General features: G+C 45.7%; 1 protein-coding gene across 1 annotated transcript in view; it reads left to right on the top strand.

Moving 5' to 3' along the window:
* NECAB2 (N-terminal EF-hand calcium binding protein 2) overlaps positions 1-10,350 on the top strand; it is a 51,566-nt gene extending 41,216 nt beyond the window's left edge. The window contains exons 11-13 of the mRNA XM_020989270.1: positions 2,007-2,084; positions 8,646-8,737; positions 9,454-10,350. Of these exons, the coding sequence (XP_020844929.1) occupies positions 2,007-2,084; positions 8,646-8,737; positions 9,454-9,482 (199 nt within the window). The 3' untranslated portion in view covers positions 9,483-10,350. The remainder of the gene's footprint in view (positions 1-2,006; positions 2,085-8,645; positions 8,738-9,453) is intronic.
* The last annotated feature ends 5,584 nt before the right edge of the window (positions 10,351-15,934 follow it).

Genomic DNA, 15,934 nt, shown 5'->3' with positions numbered 1-15,934 from the left:
GAGTGCAAACTTGATATAAGTCAACGATATGGTTTATTGCCCCCCCCCAAAGGCTAATACAATCTGAGTCTGCATTAGCAGAAGCAATGTGCAAAATAACGAGGGTAATGGTCTAATATGCCTTGGTTAGGTCATGTTTTTAGTTCTGAGTACCCCATTTTAGGAAGGGCATTCATGAGCTGGAGATCCTCCAGAGAAGGGTCAAGAGGGAGAAGGGCTGTAAGAAGATCTATTGAAGGAAATGGGGATGTTTTGCCTGGAGAAGAAATGACTCAGGATGTGTGGGATATCACTCTTCAAGAATGTGAAAGGCTATAATGGAGAAGAGGGATGGGGCTTGTTCTGATTGACCCCAGAGGGCAGACCCAGGAGAATGAGGGCAAGTGGAAGAGAAGGAGACTTAGACTTAGCCCCTAGGGAAAGACTTCCTAATGACTAGAGTTATCACTGAGTGAAAGGCACTCTCTACCTGAGGAAACCAGCTCCTTTTCATTAGGGGGCTTCTAGCAGAGGCTTGGGTGACTTCTTGTAACCCCGTGGGTTAGGCTAGGTGCTCATTGGGTACTATTCTGCCTTTGTTTGTCTTACACACTAGTGAGTCTGATAATGAATACCTCAGACTAATGTCTGAGAGGAGATGTATTGGTTTGGGTTCAGTTTGGCCAGGAGATGGTACTGCATTGTGTAAGCCTACTCCCTCTACCACCTCTGTTGCCTTCATTTATTTATTTTACATCCATCAAAGGCCTGTATTGAAAGCACTATGTGATCCTGGGCAAGTGACTTAAGCGCTGTTTGCCTTAGTTTCTTCAACTGTAAAATGAAGATAATAAGAACACCTACTTCCCAGAGCTGTTGTGAGGACTGTATGAGCTGGTGTTTGTAAAGCACTTATCATAGTGTATGGCACATAGTAGGTGCTTAATGAGTACTTGTTTCTTCCCTCCCTTCCTTCTTCCTTTTCTCCTTCCCTCCCTTCCCTCCTTTCCTGCCTTTTTTCCTTCCTACCTTCCTTCTTCTTTCCTTCCTGCCTTCCTTCTTGCTGCCTTGCCTTCCTTTTTTCCTTCCTGCCTTCCTTCCTAAGGCTAAGAACTATTTGTGGTCTCAGAACCCTCCATGTTTCTGGAGTTCACAGTGGTTGTATGCTGTGGCGCTCTCTCTCTCTCTCTCTCTCTCTCTCTCTCTCTCTCTCTCTCTCTCTCTCTCTCTCTGTCTTTCTCTCTCTCTCTGTCTCTCTCTCTCTCTCTCTCTCTCTCTCTCCCTCCCTCTCTCTCTCTCTCTCTCTCTCTCTCTCTCTCTCTCTCTCTCTCTCTCTCTCCTCCCTCCCTCTCTCTCTCTCTCTCTCTCTCTCTCTCTCTCTCTCTCTCTCTCTCTCTCTCCCTGTCCCTCCCTCCCTCCCTCCCTCCCTCTCTCTCCCTCTCCCTCCCTCTCTCTCTCTCTCTTTCTCCCTCCTTTTCCCTCCCTCTCCTGCTCTCTCCCTCTCTCTCTCTCTGTCCCTCTCTCTCTCTCTCTCTCCCCTTCTCCCCCCCCCCCACATACACACACACACACAAACACTCACTCTAGGATGATAATTTCTTAGGGTTGGAAAGACCCTTAGCAATTATCTAGTACAGAGGTTCTTAATCATTCTTCATGTCATGGACCCCTGGGGTACCAGCGTGGTGACGCCTAGGGACCCCTTCTCAGAATGTTTTTAACTGCATCAAATAAAATGCATAGGATTATAATGGAAACTAATTATATCAAGATATAATTACCAAAATATTTTTTAAAAACAAGTTCGCAGACTCCAGGTTAACAACACTTGATCTAGTCCAACATGCTCATTTGACAGAGGAAGAAACTGAGGCTCAGAGAAAGGAAAGTGACTTTCCCAAGGTAACAAGGGTTGCAAGTGGGATAGCCAGGATTTGAACTCACCTCTTCTAATCTCAGTTCTGTTGTCTCTCTGACTCCCCACCCCTTCCTCCCCCCCATCTCTCTTTCCTTCTCTCTTCTTCTAGCATCACTGCTGTGAGGCTCTCAGATGGTTTCACCTTTGTTGTCTATGAGTTCTGGGAGACTGACGAGGAGTGGAAGGGGTAAGACCAAGTCAATTTCCAGTATTTTCTCGTGATGACTCAGAGTGTCAGGGAGCCGGCTCAGGAAGACTCCCCAGACCAGGGAAACCAACCTCTAGCCTCCCTTGATGATTTGTTGTGCAGCTGATTCTGCTGCCTTTATGAAAAATTGTGGTTTTTCTTCCTTCCTTCCTTCCTTCCTTCCTTCCTTCCTTCCTTCCTTCCTTTCTCTTTCTTTTTTCTTTTCTTTCTTTCTTTCCTTCCTTCCTTCCTTCCTTGGGAGTTATTTAAGACCCATCTTGCCGTCAGCACTCAGCGCTCCACAGTGGAAACACCACTCCAGGGAGGAGGGATATTTCTTAGAGTATCTAAGAGTATCGAAGCCCTTCAGGCTTGAGAACCAGTTTTTTGAAACCAGAATATCCTGTCCTGTTGGGAAAGATCGGTAATTACCTGAGGACAGCCTTGCCCCACAGGGATGATAGAGTCAGGGGCCTGAAGAACCTGACACCGCTCCTTCTTCACTGATGACTTCCTAGAAACCAAGAATTGTTGGTATCTAAGGAATGTCAGGCCTCGCAGACCCCAGGGAGGAATGGGAAGATACCCCCATATCATCCATCTTCCTGGAGGCTGCTGGGTGGCACAATAGATAAGGGCTTGGTGTCAGGAAGACCCGAGTTCAAAACTTGCCTCAGACATTTCCTTAGTTGGATGACCCTGGGTAAGTCCTTATCCTCTCTCAGCCAGGTCTCTCATCTGGGAAATGGGGAAATAATAGCATCTACTTCACCAATGAGATGATATATATATATAAAGCACTTAGCAAACATTCTAGCTCTATAGAAATGCTAGGCATTATCCATCCTACAATCCATTAAAATATGTGGGAAAAGTGAGAGGGGGAAGGCGAGAGTTTTTTTTTTTTTAATGAGCAGAGCCACTAGCTCTCTGTTGGCAATAATAGTGATGAGATTCATTCAGGTCTGGTGAATAGAAAACTGGCCCTGGGCCTCAGGAAGACCTGGGTTCCAATCCTACCTCCCTGATCTATACTGGCTGTGTGATCCTGGTCAAGTTACTTACCCTCTCACTGCCCTAAACAACTCCCTAAGACTAAGTTGTAGAAAAGGCACTCACCTGCAGCGGTAAAGGGAATTTCCTCATCTAGAAGTCCCCTATACTAATGAAATCACAGTTCTGGTCTTTATCCTTAATAGCAATCACATTTCCTTCACACTTTAAGGCTTACAAAGTACTTTGCCCACCTCAGCCCTGCCAGGCTTTGGGTAATTAGAGGATTTAATGGGTCTAGAGCCCCTGGAGTCAGGAAGATCCGAGTTTGAATCCTTCCTCATATAGCTGTGTGACCCTGGACAAGTCACCTAACCTCTGTCCGCCTCAGAAGATAATAATAGCACCTACCTCCCAGGACTGTTGTGACAACAGAATGAGAGAATATTTGTAACATGCTTTGTGAACCTTAAAGCACTATGTAAACGCTAGCAATTATTATTATTATCATTGAGCAAGTGTTATCCCCATTTTGCAGGCTCAGAGCAGTGGTTACTTACCCTGGGTCACAGAGCTGGTAGTAGAAGCTGCTCTGAGGCATCTCATCATTACTATTATTGCCAACAGAGAGGTGATGGCTCTGCTTATTTAAAACAAGTCTCTGACCTTCCTCCCCTCTCACTTTCCCCACATATTTTAATGGGTTGTAGGATGGATGATGCCAGTCATTTCTATAGGGCTAGAAGGTTTGCCAAGTGCTTTACATATATTATCTCATTTGATCCTCACTGGTGAAGCATTTCCCAGATGAGAGACCCAGGTCTTCTGACTTTAAGCTAGGTGCTTGGTGCCAATGGTTATCCTCCATACAAACAAATCTTGTCCCCAGTCAATCCAGCGCCATCTTAGTTAATCCAAAGGATTTGTTCCAGCGTCTAAAAGCGTTTACCCAATATGCATGTTGTCTTCCCTGGGGTTCGGGTTCCTCATTTGTGACTCGAGGCTGTGAGACAAGAGGGGCCCTTCAAGGTCCCTTCCCTCCCGGGACCATGGTCAGAATCTCAGATTTCCATCCATACAATAATCTCCAGTTGTTTTCCCTTCTCTCACAGAATCATGGACTCTCAGAGTTGTGCCTGAACAAGAATCCCTCCCCCTTTAACATTCCCAACAAGTTGTCTGAAGACTTCCAGTTAAGGGGAGCCCCTTGCCCCCCCCCAAGTCAGCCATGGCTGCTTGGGGCTGGCTCTAACATTTCAGAGATTTCTCCTTGCATCCTCTGTTTCTCTGCAGCTTTCTTCACTGCTCTTGGCTCTGCCTTTCAGGGCCAATTTCTCTTGACCTGTCTCCCCTCCAAGTATTGGAAGGTAGCTCTCATGTCCCTCCCCTGTGTCTTTTCTCCAGTATAACCAGTTTCTTCAGCTGCTTTCCCTCCAGCCAGATCTTCCTCTTCATTTATGCCCTTCTGTGATTTTCTGCTTTTCAATTCTGACCCCTTCCCATTTTACAAAATATTCCTTATAACACTGCCTCTGTGAAGTCTATCTACAGACGGCACTGCGGAGGGAGTGCTCTCTTGCTCTCTCCAGAAGAGGCAGCAAACAGGTGAGTCCCAAAGGAGGAAAGCCAGAGATGGTCCTTGGGCCCCTGCATAGCAGAGAGGTGGTTCTAATATTCTTCCAGGCCTTAGAGAACTTAGTTTCCCTGAAATCACATCACCTGCCTTCCTCAAGTCTGAGCCAAAATAGCATTCCCTTAGAATGGTTGAGTGGGTTCCCGGGCATCAGACGGGCACCCCAGGAAGCCAAATCCTGAGCCCAGCGTTGCACACCCTTTGAAATGTGTATGGCTGAGATAAGATAAGATGGGAAGCTTTAGGGGAGTCAGGGCTAAGTTAAGTATCCCTGTTGATGAAAATTTTTCTACTTGAACCTGGGACCAAGTTCCCATCTTCTATTAACTCGAGTGAGATGATGAAATGAGATAAAGACATCGAAAAGCACACTGTGCTGCATGAGCATAAGTAGACTCAGGTCTTTAACTGTCCGGGAGTCTCACACACAGGCGTTTTCTAAATGTCCCCCACAATTCAGAACCTCCAGGGGCTGTAAGCGCTGAGGAGAGACAGGCAAAACCGTCCAGAGCGAGGCCCAAGGTGGGATGTGGGGCTCAGAGATCTGGTTTTGTGCCCAGGGGAAGATCAGGCAGAAAAGGGAAAGGAGCAGGAATCCAGGCAGGACCTGCTCCCCACCTGTCTCAGGGTCATAGAAGGAATAAATACCGGGCTCAGGAGTCCAAAGGTCTGAGTGCTAATCCTGACCATGCTGCTTACTAACCACCAGTCGCTTCTCCTTTAGATCTCAGTTTCCTTATCTGTAAAATGAAGGGTTTAGGCTAGAATAGGGCTTCTTAACTTCTGTGTGTGTGTGTGTGTCCTGGCCCCTTTTGGCAGTCTGGGGAAGCCTGAGGACCCCCTCTCAGAGTCATGTTTCTAAATGCATAATGTAAAATAACTGGATTACAAAAGAAACCAATAACATTGAAAAATGGTGATATAATAGATAATAATATATTAATATAAATATCAGGATATATTCATATAATAACATAATATTATATCAGTATATAGTATTATAACACAATATTATATCATTATAATATGACATGATATAACGTAATATAACAAGTTCAGAGCCCTGGATTAGATGATCTCTAAGGTCATGAGGTGGCCAGTGCTGGGGAGATGTGGCGGTTTTGGCCTGAGAGCTGCCTTCTTTGCTCCAAAAGGCTTTGCTGAGATGTCTCCTGCTCTGTAGAGGGTCACTGTGGAAAGGACGCCTTCCCCTCAGGCTGTCTTTAATCACAGATGGACTGTTGAGGCACAGCTTCCTGGGACAGCAAAAAGCCCAAACCTAGATCTGGTATGAAGGCAGTTAGGTGGTGCAATGGATAGAGTATTAGGCCTGGAGTCAAGAAGAACTGAGTTCAAATCCAGCCCTGGATACTTCCTAGCTGTGTGACCCTGGGCAAGCCACTTTACCCCGTTTGCCCCAGTTTCCTCATCTGTGAAATGAGCTGGAAAAAGAAATGGTGAACCACTCCAGCATCTTTGCCAAGAAAATGCCAAATGGAGTCACAAAGAGTCAGCTATGACTGAACAATAACAGCCCGGTATACAACCTTCCTAGCCCCTGCACCTGAAGCCACACCTGACCCCCTGTGGTCCAGCCCCCATGAGGGATGTCAGGAGCTGTCAAAGGCTAATCGATGGGCAACTGAAGCATCCGTGGGGGGGGGGGCATCACATTCTTCCATCCCCCATCCACCCAACCTCCAGCACCTCACAGAGCTCAACACAGAGCTTAGGATCCGCATCTCAGAAGCTGTCCAGTAGTCCAACTCCATCATTGTACAAATGAGGAAATAGACCAAGATTAAATGATTTGTCTAGGGTCACACAGCTAACAAGTACCAGTGAAATTCTAACCCTTCTATTTTAGAGATAAGGAAACTGAGGCCCAGAGAGGGAAACCCTGAGTAAGCAGCAGAGCCCAGGATTTGAACTCAAGTCTCCTGACTAAATATCCAGTTTTTCTCCCCCTACTACGCCATACACCAGGCTGCCTCAGAGTGATAAAAGGCTTCTGAAGAGATTTGTAAAAATGAGGACTCTGAAATTAAAATTAAATATTAAAATTAGGAATAAATTAAATTAAAATTAGGATTCTTAAGATGGAGGATGGATGTTGAACTCTACAGTGGACCTGTGTTATGAGGGTAGACACTCTCTCCCCTGATGCAGATGACAACTGATTCATACTTTCTCATCCTACCAGATTCCAGTCTGGTTCTTATGGACAACCCTTCATGGAGGTTCCACCAAGTGGATGGAGGCCTCCTCCTCCAGCTCTTTTGAGGGCTCACAAACACCGGCACTGCATTTAGGTTGCTCAGCCAGCATCCCTGTCTTTCACCATCTGGCTGGCCCACTCTTCTGGTCAGATGTGTCTGACACCATTTCTCCCAACGGGCAGCTTCTTCACATGTACCCCATGTCTTCTATGCAAAGCCTTGGGGAGTTGGGTCTTCTGAGATCATAGTGTTTCACCACCCACAGCCATATGACCTCACCAGAAGAGCATCAGTGTTGAAATGATGGGCTCTGGTGACCAGGAGCAGCTGAGGATCACTGGAAGGACCATGCACATTCCTGAATGCAATCCAGCCCCACTGACCTCTTCGTATACAATCCTCCTTTTCCATCTGCACGTGTGACCTGAACGACTAACTACATGTTGTAATTTGGGTAATGTGGGGCAGGACAGGCACTAAGTATTTAAAAGCCAGCAAAGAGTAGAGCCCTTTAAATGAATGCTATTTGCTGAGCACTAGTGGGGCAAGCTAGGTGGTGCCATAGTGCGCATAGCACTAGGCTTGGAATCGGGAAGCCTCATCTTCATGAGTTCAAATCCAGCCTCAGACACTTACTAGCTGTGTGATCCTAGGCAAGCCACTTAACCCTGTTTGCCTTAGTTTCCTCATCTGTAAAATGAGCTGGAGAAGGAAATGGCAATCTATTCCAGTATCTTGGCCAAGAAAACCCCAAAAAGGATCACCAAGAATGAGAAATAACTGAACAGTGAGGTACTGTGTATAAGAACCATGGTCTCTGCCCTCAGTTCTGGTGGAAGAGACCAGAGGAACCCAGATAAAAAGGCCCACTAAATTATAAGAGACAAGTGAATAAAGCAGGCTATCCACCCAAGTGCCATGCAACAGCTGAAGGTCTGGCTGGGGCTGAAGTGAATTCTGTGAAATGGGATGGAAAGGAGGACCACAGATCTAGGTCCTCCCATGGGGCAAGTGCCACTTGCCCACTTGGGGTGAGTCACTTAATCCTAATTGCCTCACCCTTTTTTTTTTTTTTACTGCTTAACCCTTTTTAATTCTCCTCCTTGACATCCAACCCGCCCAAACAATCTTCCTCAATGAAGACAGCATGGAGGCAAGAAAGAGGGCCCTGTGGACACTGTTCATCCTTCATTAGGACTAGGAGGGAGGAATGCTCTAGCTGAGACACAGACAGATGGAGAGAGAGACAGAGAGGGAGGGAGAAAGAGAAGGAGGGAGGGAGAAACAAAGAGGTAAGGAAAGGGGGAAAGATAGGGAGGGAGAGACAAAAGGAGAGAAAGAGAGAGAGAGGAAAAATAGAAATGGTTTAGGACTGGGAATCAGGAGCCTTGGGTTTTGACCCTAATGAGCTGTATAACCTTGGGTAATCATTTTCCCTCTCTGAGTATCAGTTCCTATGTCTGCAAAATAAGGGGAATATTTGGAGCTCATTCTAGCTCTAGTATTCAGTGATTTTAATTCCAGGTGATTTTTCCCAGACCACACAGAAAGCCAGAGGCAGAGCCTAGCCATAGGTGACCCTTGGATTTCCAGGCCCCTTCCTGGAAGTGTTATTCAGGACTTCAGACCCTTGGGTCCATATAAAGGGTGTTAAAAAGTGTTAAAAAGCTAAATTACATCCCTCCTCCCCTCTTCCAATCTCTGCTTGGGTTTCAGGCACCTGCAAAGCCCAGTCTGCAAAGCCTTTCGGCATGTAAAGGTGGATACACTGACCCAGCCCGAAGCTGTCTCCAGCATCCCAGTGCCAGGTAAATGCTTGGGCCACAGGGAATACCAGGAGTCTCCAGAGGACTGAAATGGTGCCAAGAGGACATTTGGACCCGGGGAGAGGACTTTGGATGGGGAGAGCATGGCTTGGACTGTCCATTCAAAACATCATTAATGTAGCTGTAGTCTGTCACACACAGCAATATAGATGAGGAAAATGAAAAAAAAAATGACAATCACTGGAACATGTTCATTCAAAGACTAGGAAAAAAAGCTGAGAAATCTTTGCAGAAAGGGGATTGATTTGACCTCTGAGCCTTCCTGACCTGAGCACTCAGATTTCTGAATCTGTAGATAACCCTTTAAAAAAATCAGAACTATGGATCAGTGAGGCTGTTCTCAAACCCTGCTTCTCTGCATCTGCCTTGGGATGAGTGACACTGGGTTTGTGTGTGGGATGGGAGCATCACCGTCGCTTTGTGGCAAACATGTTTCCCTTCTTGGTTGACAGATAAGTATTTTAAAGGGGGTCTTCTGAAGGTGATGCCTTGGTCCCCAAAGGAGGGACTCTAATGTTAAGATTCTCAGGCACGATCCTCATTGATGGAAGTTCCCGTGGGAGTGAGGCAAGGTGACCTCAAAAGGTCCTTTCCAAGTTATAAATTTTATCGAACTTTCACTTTTCCCTGGGGGCAGCGAGCATGAGGATGCCACCATTCAAATGTCACGTTTTCTCACCTTTTTATTCCCTTTGTAGCTGCTTGGTGCACACTGAATCAAGACTGATGCCGCCCTCCTAATGGACTCAGAATGTCAGGCCAGGGACTTGGCCCCTCATTATAAAGAACTGTGTGTCTTTTCTAAGAATCTTGTTATAAATGCTGTCTTTTCAATACACTTCCAAACAGGAATGTATTTTCTTGTTGTTTGAAGTGAAGGAAAAAAATCCCTCCCCATACCCAGTACCCATCATTATTTTGTACCCTGGGGCTCCCCTCTCCCTCTGTTACTGTCAGAGTATTTGAGGCTGTTTCCTTTAAGGCCGGCTAAAGTTTGGGGCCTTGAAGGAGGCAGAACCAACCAAGATCTTTGTAGATCAAGAAGCACAATCCGCCCCCTGACAGTACACCTCTCGACAGCAGCCGCCCCTCTGAGCACCCACCATTGGCCCAGCTACAAAGCAGCTATATCCCCATCAGCCCCACGAGGGTCCCTTGCTTCCCAGCTTCCTACAGCCACAACTCATCCTTCTCTCTTTCTCTGCTGCTTTCTACCCAGACTTCCATCTCCCATCAATGCCCATGATTCATTTCCTTCACTTTAAAAACCATGCATGATCACTCAGCCTTCGTGTGCTTTCGTGGGCTGCCCTCCCAGCCTCAGCTCCCTAACAGATCCATTTATATAGTTATTTATTGGTGTGCTATTTCCCCCTTTGGTATCTGAGACTAAAGTAGGGTCACGGGCCCTTTAGGCTGCTAACTAGCTGTCCTCTGCCTTTATGGTAGCTGTGGTGGATATGATTACTCTTCTCCCCTTAGGAGCCTCAAGCCTCTAGATTTAAACTGTAGAACTTCGCAAAATGTCAGTACAGTATTTTAGCCAATGTAAACAGTTTACTATTAGGTGAGGAATAAACTCTGATTGAGGAACAGCTATGGAGTATGTGTTTTTCCTTCCTGACCCCTGTGGCCCTCCCAACATCTCACCCCTTAACATTTTACCATAAATATGGGTTTTCTAATGTGGGCTGAAATGACTGATCACATGGCAGGAAAACATATAGAACAGTTGTTTGGTGGGAAGAACACTCAATTTTAAAGTCTGAAGACATGGATTCAAATCTGGACTCTGCTACCACTTGGGTGACTTGGGACACATCGATTGACCTCTCTTTGGTCTCAGTTTCCTCATTTGCAAAATGATAAGGTCAGGCTAGGTCTGTAGACCTACTCCAAATCTTGTGAACATGAGAGATGGGGAACTACATAAGCAGGAGAAAGGGATATGTTTTGCTTGATTATTCAAATTTATTACAATGGTTTGGGGTTTTGGGGGGAGTGATGGGAAGGAGAAAGAATAAATGTTTGTTCATTGAAAAAAATAATTAAAAAATAAATTCTACACATGTACTGAAGACCTGATTCCCATTCCACCTGCTGTTTTCTCCCTCACTCCTTTTATGAGAAGATGGATCTTTTCCCCAGAGGGAGTAGAAACCCACTGAGGGTAGGGACTGTTTCTTGTTCCTCTTTGTTTCCTCAGCACCTAGAAGACTGCCTGGCTCCAGCAGGTGTTTAATAAATGGCTACTGATTCAAACACTTGCCCAGGGCTTGGTAAGGAGGAAGTTCTCCCAACTCCAGCCATTGTATTACTTCAGACAAGGTGTCAGCAGAGTTCTGTTCTCTTAAAGATGGAAAGGCTCTGACATCTGAGCGCACCCTTTCACCTTGAACAGCCAGCACACTAAGCTTCTGTCAGGCTTCCTAATGTGATAGGGTTGTAGCACCTACGGGGTGGACTGCTAAAGCACGGGGAAACCCCAAAAGGCTGTCAGAGATTTAGGTCCCAGTTCTGCCACTAAACTCACTGTGTTGTATTGTTCAAGTCACTCACATCCCTGGGCCTCAGTTTTTTCATCTGTAAAATGGATGTTTTGGATGAAGAAAAGTCTAAGCTCTAAATCCTTTGATACTCTGGCTATCGAATATCACTTGTAGCTCTAGCATCTTACGGCTCTAAACACTTTCTGTCCCGATGGCTCTCAACCCACAAATAGCACCAACTAAAAAGAGCATTCCTAGCTTTCACCCGCTGAATAATTTCTTCTTTGGGGGCCATATCTCAAAAGAGAGTGAGGCCAAGTCAGGAAAAAAAAATTGCCCACCACTTTCAGCATCACGTTCTCCAACAAGGCAATATATGCCACTGAAGATAGTGTGTGTGGCACAGTAGAAAATCAGTCAGTCAACAAGTATTTATTAAGTACCTACTATGTGCCAGTTACCATGCTAGGTTCTAGAGATACAAAGGGGGGGGGGAATTCAGTCGCTGCCGCCAAGGAACTCACACTCTAATGAGGGAGATAATGCACAAACAACTAGGCATGTAGAAGATATATAGAGTAGATGGAAGGTAATCTGAGAGGGGATGGTATTAGAAGTTGCCAGACTTTGGAGTCAGGAAAATAGAGGTTTGAATCCCACCCCGGACATTTACCAGCTGTGTGGACCCCCTCCCACTCCCCATCCCACATAAATCACTTCACCTCCTGAGCCTCAGTTCCCCCGTCTGTAAAATAAGCATAGTGCCGCATAGGATTGTGGTGACATGCAAACTCTAAAGCTATTATTATATCGGTGTGTGCGTCAAACCAAAGCAAAAGGTGGACGCCGCTAAGCTGACTGTAGCCGTGCATCGCCCCAGGGACGAGCATCATTGGGGCAGTGAGCCTGACCGAGAGTCAGTCGATAACAGCCGACTGTACTTGCTTTTGCTATCAATACACCGCAGAAGGAAGAAGCTCTCCTCCGACCAAAGCCCGGAGTTAATGCTTGAGACGGCGAGGAGGCTATGCCAATACTTGGTGAAGAAAGAATAATGAGCCGCGTGGGAGGACAAGAGAAAAGCTGGGCTTCAGATCGAATGCATTTCTTAATGGAATCGCTCAGACTTTTCCAATAAAGGGGCGCTTCGGGGTTTTGCTTGAGCGGTTTCGGGGACAGATGGATTTTTCCAATTAAGCCAATTCTCTGTCATTCATAGTCACATCTCCTTTCATGCCCAGGGGACTGTAGGTCTTGAAGTTCCCCCCCCCCCCAATCCAAATACAAGAAGCTCCTCCTCCATAAAGAGTTTAATATTTGAGCACTTGCAGCGATGAAGAATTCAGCGGTCTGTTTGGTTGTTGTATTGCCCCAGTGAGAGTTTTCTCCCTTAGGTTAAGATCTGCCTTCCTGGTCCTAGCTCTGCTCTCCGAAATTGTAGTCTGTTTGCCCTCCGAGAGGCCCAGTGATTTAGAAGTCCAGAGACCTGGGTTCTAGTTGCAAATGGGAACACTGTGTGACCATGGACAAATCATTTTTCCTTATCTGTAAAATGAGAGGGTGAGACTGGATTGCCTCCATCATTGCCCCCTAGCTCTGACGTCCCATCATTCTACATAACCTCCTTCCAAATGGATGAAGGCAGCTGCCAGATTCCCCCAAGTCCTTTCTTTAAGTTATAAGCATTCCTGGTTCCTCCATCCATTCCTCACGTGCCATGGTTTGAAGACCTATGTTGAAGACCCACAAGATGTGGTTCCTAGAACTAGAAAAAATGTCTCAGCGTGGTCTCTATCCCATCGAGATTTGAGAATTGTCAAATAATGCTTCTTAAGATTGCCTTCTTTCCTTTTGGCCGCCTTGACATGGCACCCTGATTCCTACTGAACTTGTGGTCAGCCTCAGAAGCTTGAGGCAAGAAGTAGAATAGTGGGAAGAGCACTAGACTTAGAGTCAGTAGACCTGAATTCAAAACCTGACTCTGACCCTTCCTAGTTGTGAGACAAGTCCCCATACTTCGATGTTTCAATTTGCTCATCTTTCAAATGGGGATCAAAATACTATTACAACACACTTTAGAGCTGTTGAGAGCAAATAGTGTTTTAAAAATCTCAAAACAATTTAGAGGTGTATTGTCATCAGGGAGAGGGATTGCACCTGTGATTTCACTGGTATGGGGAACTCCCAGGTGAGAAAGCTCCCTCTACTTAATGCTAGCTTTGTACCTTCTCTGCAGCTTATAGGCTTGAGGGAATGGCATAGAGTACTCAGACATAAAGTCTTTCTCCCAGGGTCACACAGCCAATATGTGCCAGAGGCACTTGAACCCAAATCTTCCTGCCTGTGAAGTCAGTTCCGCATCTACATGGCCCTGGAGGCCCCTTATTAACAAGTGAAGTTATTGTCACTAACTAATAAAACCCTCAGGGGTGGGTGAACTAACAAGCCAGGGCTCCCCATTCTATATTTATACACTGGCTTGTTTTTCTAAGACTTCAGTGTAGGATTTGACATTTCTTTGTTAAATTTTCCCCTCCTGATTTAGCTCATTGCTTTCACCAACTTTTGAATCCTGATTCTGTCATCTACTATGTTCGTGTTCTAGCTGCAAATCTGACAAGCACATGCCTTTGCCCTTCATCCTAATCCATGATTTTAAAATGCTGGTCAAGACTAGGCTGAGGAGATCGTAAGGTTCGGTGGAAAGACCATTGGCTTTGGAGTCAAGGGATGTGGATTCAAATTTCACCTCTGATGTGACCTTGGACAAATCTCTTAACTTCTCTGGGCTTGTTTCCTCAGCAGTTAAAAGAGTGGGTTGGACCCAACGGCATCTGAAGTGTCTTCCAGATTGAAATTTAGGATCTTCAGTCCCAAGTATTGTCACCCTTCTAGTTGACATCAGTAAGTTAAATTCTTTGGACCTCCCCTACTCTATATTTCATAACCCTCTGTTGCAGGGTTAGGCAGCCCTTCTCCTTGCCAAGACCAACACTTCTACTTGGACTCTTGATCTCATCTTCTCTCATTGCCTCCAGCATATTGTTTCTGCAACTATTCCATCTCTCTCTACATCTCCCTATCTACTGACTCATTCCTACTGCCCCACTTGACCCTAACATCCTCAGGAGACTGTCTAATGTCTTTCTTCCCTTTCCTGGCCAAACTCCTAGGAAAAAAAAAGTTATCTATTCTCATCCCTGCTGCTTCTCCTCTCTCCCTTTTCAGCACTTTGCAATCCAGCTTCTGACCTCATCATTCAGTTAAAATTGCTCTCTCTAAAGTTACCGATTATTTCTCAGTTGCCAAATCCAGTGGCTCGTTCCCCATCCTCATTGTTCAGGACCTCTCTGCAACATAGCCCTTGGCCATCTTTTCAACAACTGCCCCGCATGCCAAGACCCAAAACCATTCCCTGAGGGCTCATTTTTTGGCTGTTGTTGTTTTGAAAGCTCCAGACCAGGGGCCTCCATATCTGAATTGATGAGAGTCTATAGGTCCACTACTACAGAAGAGTGCCAACCATGTTTTATTCTATCCCCTATTGCTTTGTTGTTCAATCATTTCAGTCATATCCAACTCTTCACAACCCCATTTGGGGTTTTCTTGGCAAGGATACTGGAGGGGTTTGCCATTTCCTTCTCCAGCTCATTTTACAGATGAAGAACTAAAGCAAACAGGGGTAAGTGACTTGCCCAGGGTCACATAGCTAGTAAGTATCTGAGGCCGGATTTGAACTCAGGAAGATGAGTCTTCCTGTCTCCAGGCCCAGCATTCTATCCACTGCGCCACCTAACTGCCCTCCCCTATCATTACCCCTTTCCAGTTCTAAAACAATCATCAAATCAATACGGCTAATACTCCTGGAAATGTCCCTTCCCAACTTGCTTCTATTCATCAGTCTGATCAGTCAGTCAATAAATATATATTAAGCACCGATCATGTGCCAAGCACTATGCTAACTTTCCAAGCAAAACACCCCACCCTGATCACCAATCACCAACAGTATGTGTTGTCTCCCTCCGCGAAAATGTAAGCTCCTTGAGGGCAGGGGCTGTCTTTGGTTTTGTCTTTGTATCCCAGTGCTTAAAAAATACATTTTCATTTATTCAACACTCGTTAACCATCCTCTCCTGGATACTCTCTCTTCTCTGGGTTTTTGAGACACTGCCATCCTTGGTTCTCCTCTGATCTGTTCAACTGCTCCTTCTTAATCTCCTTTGCTAGATCATCTATATCCTGCCCTCTAACTGTGGGTGCTCTGTCCTGGGCCTTCTCTCTTTCTCTCTCTCCCCCCCCATATATTCTTACTTGGTGACTTCAACTCCCATGGACTCAGTTATCTTGCTATGTATGACACCCAAATCTATGTATCTAGCCCTCATCTTCTCCTAAACTTCAGTTCTTCATCACCAACTACCTCCTAGACATTTCAAACTAGAGGACCCATAGGCATCTCAAACTCATCAGATCTGAAACCCATTACTGATTCCTCCCAAACCCACCACTGTTCTCCCTCTTCCTTCTTTCTTTCAAAGACACCACCATTTTTCTGGTCTTCCAGGTTGACAACCTTGGAATCATCTTCTTACCCTTTCTCCAGTCTCCCTCATATCCAATAAGTTGCCAAATCTCTTCAGTTCTATCATGACAAGAACTTTCATGTGCATTCCCTTCCATCCACTCCCAG

The sequence above is a fragment of the Phascolarctos cinereus genome, unplaced genomic scaffold (assembly GCF_003287225.1).
Source record: "Phascolarctos cinereus isolate Bilbo 61053 unplaced genomic scaffold, phaCin_HiC Scaffold_2;HRSCAF=192, whole genome shotgun sequence".
Lineage (NCBI taxonomy): Eukaryota > Metazoa > Chordata > Mammalia > Diprotodontia > Phascolarctidae > Phascolarctos > Phascolarctos cinereus.
Note: the sequence above shows the minus strand (reverse complement) of the source record. Positions and strands in the feature narration are given on the sequence as shown.